The 14,355-nt window shown below is 43.6% G+C and overlaps 1 protein-coding gene across 1 annotated transcript; it reads left to right on the top strand.

The window, feature by feature from the left end:
- Positions 1 to 629: 629 nt before the first annotated feature.
- MGST2 (microsomal glutathione S-transferase 2) lies at positions 630 to 13,032 on the top strand. The gene is made up of 5 exons (XM_061442200.1): positions 630 to 776; positions 6,486 to 6,585; positions 7,752 to 7,822; positions 9,618 to 9,699; positions 12,816 to 13,032. Exons 1-5 carry the CDS (start codon positions 719 to 721, stop codon positions 12,946 to 12,948), a joined length of 444 nt encoding a protein of 147 aa, XP_061298184.1. The 5' UTR covers positions 630 to 718; the 3' UTR covers positions 12,949 to 13,032.
- Positions 13,033 to 14,355: the final 1,323 nt, after the last annotated feature.

Below are 14,355 nucleotides of genomic sequence, written 5' to 3'. Positions count from 1 at the left end.
CAGCACTAAACTTCCTGTTAGCTAAGGTTAGCTGGTGAAAAAAATGCTCCTTCAGAGAATCTCTCTCGTTTTTTAGGACCAGGAATAAGCTATAGGAAGTGTAGCCCAGGCAGTAAAGTGAGGGCAAATGTTTCTTCCTTTGTCAGTTGTTTTACCCCTTGAACTATCCTGAGCAATTCCTTTCTGCATGCTGACTGGCTGTAAAGTGGCTGTCATGCCACCTGCCAGAGCCCAAGTTGTGCCATGTTGGGCAAAACCCTAAATCAAATGTAGGTATGATACAAAGCTCTGCTCCCCTCTCATGTCTCCAGCACCTGCTGCTCTCAAGAGGCACTATTAGTGGTGGACACAGACCTCACTGCACTAGACCCTGTAAAAACACAGAATAACAAGACCTCACCCCCAAAGAGATTGCAACTGAAACTGAAGACAGAAAAGATCAGCTGAATCCACAGAGGCAGGGAAGGCTGGTTTTGTTCTCTCGGCACTTTCACACAGCAAGAAGCAGGCAGGGCTGGCTAACTGCATCTGAACGGCAGTGAAAAACAGCCGTAATTCTGCACTCTTGATTTAAAAAGTTAGGCTGTATTATTTCTTGGGCAGACCTTTGTTGCAGTGCTGAAAAGCACTGTAATTCTCCCACCTGTTGTTTTTCCTCATTGCTCACTCAAGCTCTCCTATACACACATCCTGCTTGCACACGGAAGCTGGTGGGAACATGGCTGGTGATTTAATTTTCCTTGCGGCTGTCTCTCTTCTTTCCGCCCTCCAGCAATGTAAGATGTGTGGGGTTGCGTGGCTGGGGCTGGGGGAGGCTTCTACCAGTTCTGAAGCACTGGGAATTATTTAATGGTAAATTGGCTGCTCTGTGACTTTAATTCCCAAGAACTCCAAAGATTTTCTCACCAGAGCATTGTTTACTCTCTCTGCAGTCTGAGACAGAGCTGGCTCACTGTGATAGATTACTTTTCCCTGTGGGAGAAACTGATTTGTTTTCGGTTCTGGTTTGTTTGCTGACTTTTTGGAATCATGCTGTTGTGAGAGCATGTAGCTAGACATGAAGTAACCCCAAAGCCACACGTGTCTTGGTTTCGGTTCTTATTTAGGCACCTATACAACTGAAAACTCTAAAGTGAGAGTAAATTTATGAAATCAGATGCCTCAGTGCTGGATTGAAAGCTCTGTAAAAGCTGTTTGCTGAAATAGAGATATATACTAAGTATCTGAAATGAAAGAAAGCAGCAAACCTTTACACCAGGCAGCAATAATAGGAGATATTCCATATTATGTCCTCATCATTACATTTCTTTAAGATCTAAACAGATTTATTTTATGTCCTGCTGATATACCTCTGAGAATCAAGGACTAGGGGAAGAAGTAGTCAAGTTTGAGATGCTCTTTTGCCGTGTATCAGTCTCAAACTGCAGTAGTCTTTTTAATGCTTGTCATTATTGTCTTTGAAATATGTCGATTCATACAGTTGTGTTTACACCAGGAAACAAGGTACATTTTGAAGACATTTGTGCTATACTAGTATGAGATTAAGAAATAACATTTGTACCTGGCAGAAAATAATCTTGAGAATGGGACCTTTTCAGATTAAAAGAAGTGCAACACAACAGAAGGCAAATAAAAAGCCCTAAAGCTTACATTCACTTTTTCTGTTATCAGATCAGCTACAACCTTCCCTGTGATCGTCACAGAACATTTCTGTCTGGTGGCAATATTTATCATCAACTTCTGTGAAAGTTCAACTTGCCTGCCTTGATTTTTAATGTAAAAGTTTGGAGGATCAAAACCAAACATTATCCAGACAAGGGCTGCAGTTTGAAAATTCAAGGAATTGTAAGATACTGAAACTGTGAAGGGAGGAGGAAAACACCTATGTTCTTCCTTGTGGTGGTTAATCCATAGTAGTTTATCTTAGTTAAAAGGACATAAAAGACAAGATAACCTGGTTTTGAATTTATGCTGGCAGTCTGACGTCAAGCCCAAAGAGAAACCTGTGTATGAATCTGATGTGCTGATCTGATTTAATTCATCACAGCTTGGCTTACTGTCAGCATGCTTTCTAGCATGGGCAAACCAACACAACTTAATTTATCAGAGTTCAAATGAACATTGTGAAACTGGCACCATAATCATATGTTATAACCAGTTCATACAAGGGGGTTAACTCAACTTGTGAACACTTGCTGTGAGCAAAATACACCGCACATGCACAGCACTGGGTGCTCTCTTTGCTCTTCTATTTTTTCTGCTGAACCTCTGGTCCTGAGTTAGGGAGGTGCTGATGGGCAGTATGATCTCCATGAAGCAGTGCTGCAAGTCAGGTTTCACTTAGCAGTAGTCAGAGGTATGAGGTTTAGTGTCTCAGAACCGTGAGTTATTCAAGGAATCAGGTCAGTCAAAGATTAATCTCTGCAAGAAATTCTCTAGGGTAGAAAGAAAGAGCAGACACAATGCAAGAAGTGGTTTCCAGCCATGAATCTAGTTTTAAGCAGCTAAGATTTGCTTGAGAGATTAGTGTTTTGTACAGCGATGGGAAAACAAGGGAATCCAATGAAAGGACAGAATGAATCCTAGTTATTGATACAGGAGAGTACAGGGAGGACAGGAGTCCCACTACTCCTCTATTTGAAGTATCTCTCTGAACTAGCACCTTTTTAAATCCCTTTTAATAATTTCAGGACCTAGCAAGACATTATTAAAAAGACATTTGATTTTTTTTAAAGGTTGTTAGGCCAGGCTGTGCAGATTAACATGCACCATCATGTACTGTGACACAGGTAGCAGCTTCTCTACAGGCTTTTTAACACATATAAAATGTTTGAGAGCAATGGTCCATGGAAGCCTGCTTTGTCCCGTATTTTCAGACTAAAGATATTAACTCAGTAACCATAAATGCTACCTGAAAATGAAAGCAAAAAAAGGCAAACAAAGGCAAGTCAAGCATACTTTGTAACTACCTCAATCATGTAATTTAGCCTGCTAGAATTTAACAACTTGGTACAGGAGGAAGAAAAGGCTATGAAAGTCTTTGCTTACTCCTACTGCAATGCTTTCTGGAGTCCCCATGACAGGCCTTCTGGTGGGTGGGACAGAAGAGCTCTCCCATTGCTTTATTCTGTACTTTAGTCCTTGCTAAACCATAATCACAAAACTCAAGTTCAGAGTTAGATCGCTACTTTCCATTCACCAGAAAGGAATTAGAAGGCGAGTCCTATGCAGTTAACAAAAATACAGTAATTATTCCTCTCCTGAGCTCATTTTGAGCCCCTGGTTGGCACATGTCTTGTTCGGCACACCAGGCTCACCTTTTCTTTGAAGGTGACAGACATGACTTTAGTTCTCCCATGCCAGAGCTCGGTTTTCAATGGCATATAAAAGCCCACTTGCCCCAGCTTCAAAGTTCCCATCAATCACAGTGGAAGCCACTAAAGAAGTAGGCTTTATGATGGTCAGCTGTGCTATGGTAATAGCACAGCCTGTTTCTGCCTATGGTCAGCCAGTCTCCCATGCCTACGTCTATGCCCCTCAAACCAAAGCCTTGCTCACCAAGCAATACAAGGGCAAATCATGTACAGCTGAGACCAGGGTTAAACCATGGCTTTGACAATTTGCTTTGGTTAATTGTACTGAACAAAAGCAATTTGGCTCCTACAGTGCCTTAATCTTCTTACTCAACTGATTTGGATGCAATGACCTGCGTTGGCTTGCCTTAGTTCCTGAGTAGAAAAAAGACTGGTCCCAGGCTGGTTCTAAGCATTGAGTGGTTCAGTGTGGCCAGAAAACAAGGAACTCATTGCTGGCTAAAACCATAATTGCACAAAACACTGCGGCTCACCTACCACTTTGACTGACAAGCCAGGGAGGATTGTGCCCTCAGCAAGTTTGCCGATGACACCAAGCTGTGTGGTTCGGTTGATACCCTGGAGGGAAGGAATGCCATCCAGAGGGACCTTGACACGCTTGTGAGGTGGGCTGATGCCAACCTCATGAAGTTTAACCATGCCAAGTGCAAGGTCCTACACCTGGGTCGGAGCAATCCCAGGCACAGCTACAGGTTGGGCAGAGAAGAGATTCAGAGCAACCCTGCAGAGAAGGACTTGGCGGTGTTGGTCGATGAGAAAATGAACATGAGCCGGCTTCAGTGTGCGCTTGCAGCCCAGGAAGTCAACCGTATCCTGGGCTGCATCAAAAGCAGTGTGACCAGCAGGTCGAAGGAGGTGATCCTGCCCCTCTCCTCTGCTCTCGTGAGACCTCACCTGGAGTATTGTGTGCAGTTCTGGTGTCCTCAACATGAAAAGGACATGGAACTGTTGGAACAAGTCCAGAGGAGGGCCACAAGGATGATCAGGGGACTGGAGCACCTCCCGTATGAAGACAGGCTGAGAAAGTTGGGGCTGTTCAGCCTGGAGAAGAGAAGGCTGCGTGGAGACTTCCTAGCAGCCTTCCAGTTTCTGAAGGGGGCCTATAGGGATGCTGGGGAGGGACTCTTCATTAGGGACTGTAGTGATAGGACAAGGGGTAACGGGTTAAAACTTAAACAGGGGAAGTTTAGATTGGATATAAGGAAGAAGTTCTTTCCTGTTAGGGTGGTGAGGCACTGGAATGGGTTGCCCAGGGAAGCTGTGAATTCTCCATCCCTGGCAGTGTTCAAGGCCAGGTTGGACAGAGCCTTGGGTGACATGGTTTAGTGTGAGGGTGTCCCTGCCCATGGAAGGAGGGTTGGAACTAGATGATCTCAAGGTCCTTTCCAACCCTAACTATTCTGTGATTCTATGATTTGCCAGGACATAGTAGCATTTGTCATGAAAAATAAATTATTTTGAGGGTGACAGAAGTTAAAAAGCAACTTTTCAGTTAAGTTTTCCTGGAAAATATTTCTCAGAGGTAATTCTTGTGAATCCATGTGTTTCAGTCTCCCTGAAGCATGTTTCCTAAACCTTCCCTGCTACCATTTTTCCTTTCTGAAGGGCTAGAAGGTGTCAAATAACAGATGAATCACCAGGCATAACACGAGATGCGAGGGTGGAAGCAGAGGAGGTCTTGCTCGATGCTAATACAGTGAAAGGTCCTGTAAACCTGCCTCACAGAGAGATCCTGAGATGCTCTGTTTAGTCTCTGGAGAGCAAGGGTAAGAGGTCACTTGAGCACAGCCCGTAATTACTTACATGGGGAGAAGACAGGAGGGAAAATGCTTTTTTCGGAAAAGGCTTTGCCACAAGGCTAAGACGTAAGAAGTGCACAGGGCAGCACCACTAAGCTCTCCAGCTGTATTTTAATGCCACTGCTCCCAGAAGGGAGGACAGAAGGTGTGCTCCAGGCTTCCCCTTTAGACAAGTCTTTTTAGTGAACTCAGGTGGGTGCCTGGTTTCTGGATTCAGGAAAAGTTTACGTACAAGACAGACAGCAAGAGGTGTCTCATAGAGGGTGGCTATGACATGGCTGGAAAAATAACTCCAGGTACCCAGAGAATTTTAAAATCAGACAGGGTGATGCCTAATAGCTCTGCTGCATACTGAAAATCGCTGCCTATTGCCTTTTGTCCTTGCAAGCCTTTGTTCAACTTTGAAGGGGAGACTTTTGCAATAAGGACATCAGTAAAATGAGGTACACATGTATACATCAGAAGTGATCTTAGAAATACAGATCAGAAGAGCAGAGATAGTGTTTGATTGGTTTGGTTTTTTTTTGTAACTGATATTTAGTCACTGTACAGTAAGAACCTGTCTTCTTCATTGCACTGCATGAGCTCTAAAAATGGTTTTTACAAGACAGGTAAATACTTTCAGGTCCAATGAGTGGAGGTGGAAACAGCATAGGTCTGCAACAGATAGCTCTGAGAGCCCTCCAGCAGATGAGGTGGAGAGCAGGGAACAGGATACAGTCTCCCCAGCTGCAGCTCTCTGCTCTTTCCAACATGCTGTATTTTGAGAGTTCGAGACAATAGATGGAAATGCATGTGCTATAAGATATGGGTAAATAACCTTAAAAAAGCAGCTGATTTTTGTTTCCAAAGATGTAACACTGCCCCTTAGTTCAAAGCATCACAGCTCTTAGTGTCACTAAATCAAAATGACTGTACGTTCGTCAAGCAAGCACCTCTGTCAGTGCAATTTGGTTACTGAGGTACTGCTAAGGCAGCTCAGTGCCACTGCAGTGTGACTGGACTGCTCCTAGGCTGTGTAGCTCTAGGATTCAGGTGAGGCAGAAAGATATTGAAGTCACTGCAAGTGCAGCAAATACAAAAAGAGAATGAATGTATTCCTGAAAGAGCAATTTCCCCCCTTCCTTGTGAGTGTCACTCTTAAGATGTAGACTTCTGTAGGAAAAAAACAGTTTCTCTTCTATTGGTCTCTATCAAATGGAATGGAAAGAGCTGCAGAACAATGATCTCTCTTTTAAAAATTACTGACATGTTAGGGGTGCGTCTGAATCAAAGAACTGTGTAATTCATGAGCCCTTATTCTTGCTTGCAGGTCATTTTGCTTGGCTGGTGGGGAAATCAAGAATGAAGCACAAGGTCATCCCCCCGGCTGTCACTGGAGCTCCAGAATTTGACAGAACATTTCGTGCACAGTAAGTCCCAAGATCATTAATTTGGTGGCAATAAATAACAATTCAGTCCAGAAGAGAAGCAAAAACATTGTCTTGAAATGTTTCCTTTTCTTTGCATCCTTTGCTCAAAAGGAAATACAGAAAAATTATGAGCAGGTTGCTTTTCAAACCATTCAGGGGTAAGTTTAACTCATTTAAAACAGTCACTGCTCAAATTCTGATCAAACTAGGCAGTTAGATTACCCAAACCTGAGCAGGGGCTGAGAGCTAATGGGTTGTAACTTAAGGAATGCAAATGTTCTGGATTTAGCAAGCTGTGCTGTCAGTTCTTGGATTGTGGCTGACATCAAACTCTGGAAGACAAGAGCACAGAAAACCTCTGTCTTCACAGTAAGTAACAGTGGAACAGCCTGTCTAAGAAGACTGTTTTCCTAAAGGGCTTCAGTCTGTGATTAGCTAATGACCCTATGCAAAAGTATTTATATTTATTTCAAACAATTCTATCTGCTGTAGCTGTAGTGGTTAACAATAATGAGGCATAGCCATCAGACAACACGTTAGACAACAGAACATGTTAGATATAGAAGGCTGCCTAATGAATTGAAAAGAAATTAATTCAGAACAACCAAGAAGGCATTGGTGGGAAAACTGACAATGCCCACAAAGTTGTTATGGTCCTGGCCGTAAGAAGATCTATCATGAGCTGTCTGTGCCTGATAGCACTTCATAAGGCAGCTGGCCTCAGCAGAGCAATCCAAGCTGCCTACGCACAGCTCTCTGCTTCCTCTTGCAGGCCCGGGAATGCTGACCCATAAACTTGCATACTGAGTATGGAGAGAAGTGATTAACATCACATTCATGTGCTGGAATTCGTGCCTGCCTCTGCTGCAAAGGCACTTGGTTCAGGATCATTTGTCCCATTGATTTCAATGTAGCTGGGATCCAGACCCTAGACCCTTGTCCAAGTTTTAGTACCGGGAAAATATTTCAAACAATCTGTATTTGAGATTAAAAAGAAGAAAATTTTTTAAGAGTGCCTAATTCTGGCTTGATTATGCTCCCACTGGATTCAATAGCATTCACTTCAGTGGCAGTAAAATAAGGCCAAAGCTGATTCTCTTTGAAAATCCCACCCATAGTTCTTTTCCATTCCAGACTAATGATGTTCTTTCAAATTTATTCTGCAGACAAAACTGTGTGGAGTTTTACCCAATATTCCTGACTGCCCTCTGGACTGCAGGGTGGTTTTTTAATCAAGGTGAACAGTTCTCATTTTTATCTTGGTCCGAGAAGTTTTACATAACTTTTTAAAACACTTTAATTTTATAAGAAGGCACATTGCTGTAGACATCTTTTCCCCTCCTTTTAATTGCATTGTCTTAGCACAGCCTTCATAGAATAGTGCTCTATGACACTGAAATCCCCACTTAGCCATGGCATTTCACATAGTCCCACCAGCTTTTACTTCTGTGCAAACCAAGCAGCCAGTATGTGGCACATCTGTCATACAGTCAGTGGATTTTCAGGGTGAATCATTCAGAAAAGCAGCTCCCAGATGCTTCCCTGAGCAACTATTTGCACATTATGGCACAGTCCTACCAGGACATCAAGCATAGCTATCGTCCCTTGGGAGAAGGCAGCCTGAAAAGACTTGGGTCAGAGCACTCGTCCCTGTGGCTGGACCCCGGTTGGTGGAGACAGAGCTCAAGCCAGGAAAGCTTTGGGATTTTACATCCCAGATGAATGACACTACCACTGGGCTATGACTCATTTGTTTGTATGCAGCAGGGACTCCTGAAAACCTATTGTGTTTTCCCAGGCACCTGTCAGGGGGGGCATTTTTTTTACCATATGTTCTGAGCTCAGACACCACCGAGCTTTCATACCTCTCACTCTGTTGGTCTTTTGAAGGTCGGTCCATGCTATCTCCTAACAGTCATGGGATGGACTCTGATAGAACCAAAACTTTTGACAGAGCCTCTTTTGAACTCTGCTCTCTTAAACCTTCCCCAGCTGATGTTTTTAGAAGCATGAAGCCTGAGGGCTGGAGAAAGGATAACTAGCTCATGCCCGCTTCATCCTTTCTCAAGCTTTCTTCTAAATGTCATTTTGTTTTGAGGCTTTCTTATAGCTACAGTCCCATCTCTTTTGCAAATCCAATGTAAACTCAAAGTAGTACCACTTAAGTCAACAAATTGCATGTGAAGTAATGACACTTGAATCAAAGAAGATCACAGTTGCTAGCCAGCAACACAGACGATGCTGTCACATGTAAAAAAAAATGATTGCTTTAACCTCCCCTCTAAATCATTTTTTCAGCTGAGTATCTCCTATAGGCATGTTTATATGAGTTAATCCAGAGCACAGTAAAAGCTGTCCTCTGTAATACTTGCTCACAGTGTTTGAAAGAACACAGAATTAACTAGCACTGCTTAGTCCTGGATAATACAACTGACCTACACACCCTGCTCCATCTATCAAATGGAGGTGACTTTATACTCTTCCCTCAGGGAGGCCAGAAAGCTAACTTCACTACAGCCTTCTCTCATGTTCTTGGATAAAAGCTGCTATATAAATGCAAAGCAGGTTATTAACAACATAAATAAGATTCTCTTTCCAAAACAAACACTCCCCTTTAGCATGAACTGCCATAACAATAAGAAATGACAGTGCTGGGTCAAGCCACAGTGCTCCAGCCCACTATTCTGTCTCTGGGATAACTGACAAACTGGGGGGGGGGGAGCTACAGGTTCCTGTCAGGTCTTTAGAGCTGCTTTTCTGGGAATGCTTTGAGATTTTTCTGGACAGTCCTATGACCACCTCTATCTGTAAACCCATATCAAGAGCCTCCTGCAATGAATGTTTAAGGATACATACATACTAATTCTTTCCCAAAAGAACCTCCCAGGGTAGGGGTAGCTATGAAAATCTCCAGAGCTATATAAATAGAAAACATCATTAAAGTGGTTAACCCTAATGGTTACTTTAGTGTTCACAATACTCATTTTGAAGTTTTCTAACTTTTTTTTTCCCTACTATCTTTTCTTCATTAGAATTAGCTTCCTTTCTGGGTGTGCTGTACATGTTTGCCCGCTACAAGTACTTCTGTGGTTACATACTGTCTGTGAAAGGAAGGTAAGGAGTTACCAACTGAATGCAGGTTAAAAGCTCCAGGCTGTGGTCTGAAGCTGGGCTGAGAGCCAAGGGCTGGCAATGGGAAGTGACTATAACTGAATGCAACACGTGTAAAGTGTCAGTGAGAGGTCTGAAGCAGGAGGAGGGCTGGCTGTTACAATAGAAGCCTAGGTTAAGTTGTGCCTGTGCTACAGGTCACAAGAGGGAAAAGGTCTGATGCTCACCTTGTGGGTGCCTGCTTTGTACTGAGAAGAACGACAGCCAGACTTGGAGAGGTCTGAAAACAGAAGAGCAGTTTTGCAGCTCAGGACTGCCGTAGAATGAACGGGAGACTGCTCTGGCAAGGCTTGCATTGTGCCTATCTGCTGAGATTTTCCTTTTTCTTCAGCTTGTCACATTAAGCTTTACTCTAGCCACACAAAATGCAAGCAAATCTGGCCTTGTAGGCTGATGAACTTTTGTCAAGCAGATAAGAGAACACAGCTTCAGATAAACATGTTAATGAATTCATGTTTACAAGTGCACAGCATCTCGTAAACATGAATTCTGCTTCAACAAACGTGCACACTGGTAAAACACCCCTCCACTAGAAACACTCAAACACACTGTATATTTCCTGTTTCACTGAAGCCACTGCACCATCTTCTGTGTCCTGACCTAAGTCTCCTCTTCCAGCATACGTATCAGTCATAAAAAGGAAATAACACAATACACACTCATCGTAAAATTAAAAGAATTGTGATGTATATTACGAGAGGAAGATAGCAAACATCAGACTATTTTGTAGTGAATGATCCTGCAGCAACAAAAGACTGTAATACTGGGCTATTTTCTATAGCTTGTGTACCAGTGTTCCCATTCTCCTTCACTACAGTCTCCACTAGCCCTTTACCCTCTTTAGAAGACCTGTTGCTTAAGAGAAGGGAGAGACTATGTTTGCCAGAGCAAATAAATGGAGATAATTTTGTATCTCCCACTAAGAGCTGCTCTAATTCAAACAATGCAGTGTACACCAGCCACAAGACTGGCAACTATTAAAGAAGTCTGGGGAGCAAACCCATGTAAATAAATGAACAAGTAGAGCATAACAGACTCTAATCAACAAACTAGCAAGTCCTTTGTTTAAGAAATCATAGAATCATCACAGAATCATAGAATGGTTTTGGTTTGGGTTGGGAAGGACCTTAAAGATCATTCAGTGTCAACCACCCTACCACAGGCAGGGACACCTTCCACTAGACCAGGTTGTTCCAAGCCCCATCCAACCTGGCCTTGAACACTGCCAGGGATGGGGCAGCCACAGCTTCCCTGGGCAACCTGTGCCAGTGCCTCACCACCCTCACAGGGAAGAACTTCTTGCTAATATCTAATCTAAATCTCCCCTCTGTCAATTTAAAGCCATTCCCTCTTGTATCTATACTTGCCCTTGTAAAAAGTCTCTCTCCAGCTTTTTTGTAGGCCTCTTTAGGTACCTTCCCCATGCTTTACTTCAGTACTCTTAGACCAATAGATTCAACCTCTCAAGGAAGCCTGAGAACAGTGGCTGGCTTCACTGTTAGAGCTCTGCATTATGGTGAGACTCTGATATCTTTGCAGAATAGAGGGTGCCAAGATTCAGCCTGGCAGCCCTAGGAAATGGCTTTGCTCACGAGGTCTGCCGCTGCAGGCCTGCCTGCTGCTAACCTCCAGTGGGTACTTCAGCTACAGGTCAGCACAAGTCAGGCAGGCAGAACCTGGCCCCAAACATACAAGAAGCCTTCAGCAGCACTACCAGCACAGAGGTAATTAGTCTTCACACCGATTCTCAGCTGAAATCACTGACTACAGCCGTGCTGATTATAAAGACAAACCAGCTCCACACGCTCAAAGAGCTGGTTTGCGATGCTTCCTTCAGCACTTGACTACATGAATTGCAGTTCAGATTTGCCAGGGCTGGATCTTTTAAGAACACAGCAGGAATATGCACTTCTACTTGGTTTCTGTGCTGGAGTGACTTTTGCAAAAGGATAGCTGTATCCTCTATCCTTCTGTCCAGCTGGCTCGAACAGACACTTAAAGGGCTCAGCTAAAGACTTCTTTCATACTCTCCTGAAACTGAGAAAATCTTGTACTTCACCATTTTTAAATCCACATATAGATGCAGCATGCCCAGAAAGACTACTTAGATCAAGTCTTTAGGCACCAGAGAGATTCTTAGGCTCCCTGAGCACCTAATCTCTTCGACCTCTGTGGATAAGGGGATATAGGTATAGGTATATATAAGGTAGCTATAAAACAAAGGCTGATGAGCTCCCCAGACCTCTCTCTAATACTGATGTGATGGGATTCTCCAAAGACACCTTTTGTTGCTTGCTCTGCTGGCAGAGGCCAACCCAGCAGCAAATCCTAAAATACACCTATCACACCAGAGTCTGCACCAAGGCAACAGAGAGCAGACCCGAGAGAGTTTGCATGGAGGGGAAGCTCCCTGCTCACATGTGCTCAAAAAGTGTTGCAGAGCTGAAGGGCTCTCCCAGCCTCTTCTGTGGGAGTTTTCCATTTTGTACAAATAAAATAGCCTGATCCTCTCCATCCCTGGCAAGTACCTGAATCACTGATTTTTTAGGATCAATGCTCTTCCTTTTCTGGTGCAAAAATCAGTCTCCAAGTCAAAGTGATAACCCAGAAGCAGACCTCCCAGCTCAGTGGAAAGTACCCGACTGACAGATGTGGATGTAAGAGATATAGACAGCTCCCCCTCTGTCCCTAAGGCTTCTCTCCCACATTCCTGCACCTAGAGTTGTGGTGAGGTGCTCAAGCTTGTTTGTGGCTTTACCTGCAGGCCTTCATGGTACTGGGATGAGGTAGCTTCATCCTGGAGCAAGTTCTTAACTTCTATGTGAATATTTAGAAACACTGGGGAGAGTTTTCCCAAAGAGAGGACACTGGGAGTCTCTTTCCTCCCTAGCAACAGCTGGATGTGGGAATGGTTCATTACCAAAACATCGCAGGATAGCGTTGCAGCAGTGATCCTGTATGATTCTACACACCTCTTCTTAATTGGTGTGGACAAGCAGCTTCACTGTAAACATACCATGTACCACTCTTAACAGTATCTTTCTGCTTTCCACTTCTAGGTTAACAGGGTTTTATTTCAGTTTGATAATTCTAACTTGCTTGGTAACCCTGGGTGCAGCAGGGATTGGTAACAGCTTTCTGGATGAATACATGGACTTCAGCATTATGAAGAAACTCCGTAAATGGTTCTGAATATTTTTGTTTTAATAAATAAGTAACATGGATGCTTTCCCTGAACAGCAAAAAATGATAAGCTGCATGTGAATAAAGCTTCAAAGTTCTTTACTAACAGCCCATTGCAATGGAAAATGCATGTTTTTCTTGAGCTGTATGTGTTTTCTCCTTCCCCTACACTCTGGAAAAAGTCAGTAAGACAGAATATCATGTCACATCTGCAGTTGCAATTAAATGTCCTGTTTTCCCACACAGTATAGTAAACCCTCAACAAATTACATCAAACTAAAGCCATTAATTCCTAATTTAGTTACAACTGGCACTGTGAGCATCAGCCCATCTTTCTTACCCAATGTCCTTCAGCTTTGCCAATGCTTCTGTAGTGTTCCTTTACTCCTCTTTACTTCTCCCAGCAGTGCCATCCATTCTGCACAACTGTAAAAACACACTGCGATGTGATACGTGGCTGCGAGGTTCCCAGTTTTCCAAGTACATCCAGTCCCACTGCAGGAGGCTGTTTAAACATGTCTGGAAACACCGCTTTCTTCAGGAAAACATTCAAAGCTGCACTTGACCCTAGTGAAGCCCTTTTGATTTTATATGCACGTTTACAGTTCAACACATGCTCAAACACTCTTCTGGTAGAAGTGGGGCCCTCCTGTAGGCAGATCCCAGTCCTGACACAAAGCCTCCTGAAGACAGGCTGTACCCGCAGTGCAGCACTTGTGAGAGGGAGAGCCAGCCCAGACAAAAAGGCAGCACAGATGCTTGCCTAACAATTGGGTCTACTGCATTGTCTCCCCCTGAGGCACAGATGGCTGGGGTGTGAGACAGACTAGACAAACATCCCAGCATGGCCACAGCTCTGGGAATCATAAAATGACAATGAAAAGCAAACTGGCTATGAAAACAGTTTGCTGCTAAAGGGGGGAAAGGCATGGCTTACCACCATGAGCTCAAAGTATGCTGATGGTCAATTTAAACTATGTGGAAGAACAGAGAAGCAAGGTCATGCCTGTTTTGGTACCTCCTGATAATCCCGACTATTTAGGCAATGTTGAATATAGTCACGCTAGGGCCAGCAGGCAGAGATTTTCTTCGTCATGCCACTGAAGACATGATTTGGCCAAAATACTGCACACTTACAGTGGTGTTCAGTCAGGTCAATATAATGAACATCATTGAATCACAGAATCATGGTTTATGTTGCAAGGGACCTTAAAGCTCATTCAGTTCCAACCGCCCCTGCCATTCACTAGACGAGACTGCTCCAAGCCCCATCCAGCCTGGCCTTGAACACTGCCAGGGACAGGGTATCTGCAGCCTCTCTGGGCAACTAATTCCAGGGCCTCACCACCCTTACAGTGAAGAACTTCTTCCTAGTATCAAACCTAAATATGTTTATGGCCTTTCTTGAAGTATATT

This window comes from Pezoporus flaviventris, unplaced genomic scaffold (assembly GCF_033815535.1).
Source record: "Pezoporus flaviventris isolate CSIRO_AGI_PZ_B2104156 unplaced genomic scaffold, CSIRO_AGI_Pfla_v1 ptg000002l, whole genome shotgun sequence".
Classification (NCBI taxonomy): Eukaryota; Metazoa; Chordata; class Aves; order Psittaciformes; family Psittacidae; genus Pezoporus; species Pezoporus flaviventris.
This window is presented reverse-complemented; position numbering and strand designations above follow the sequence as displayed.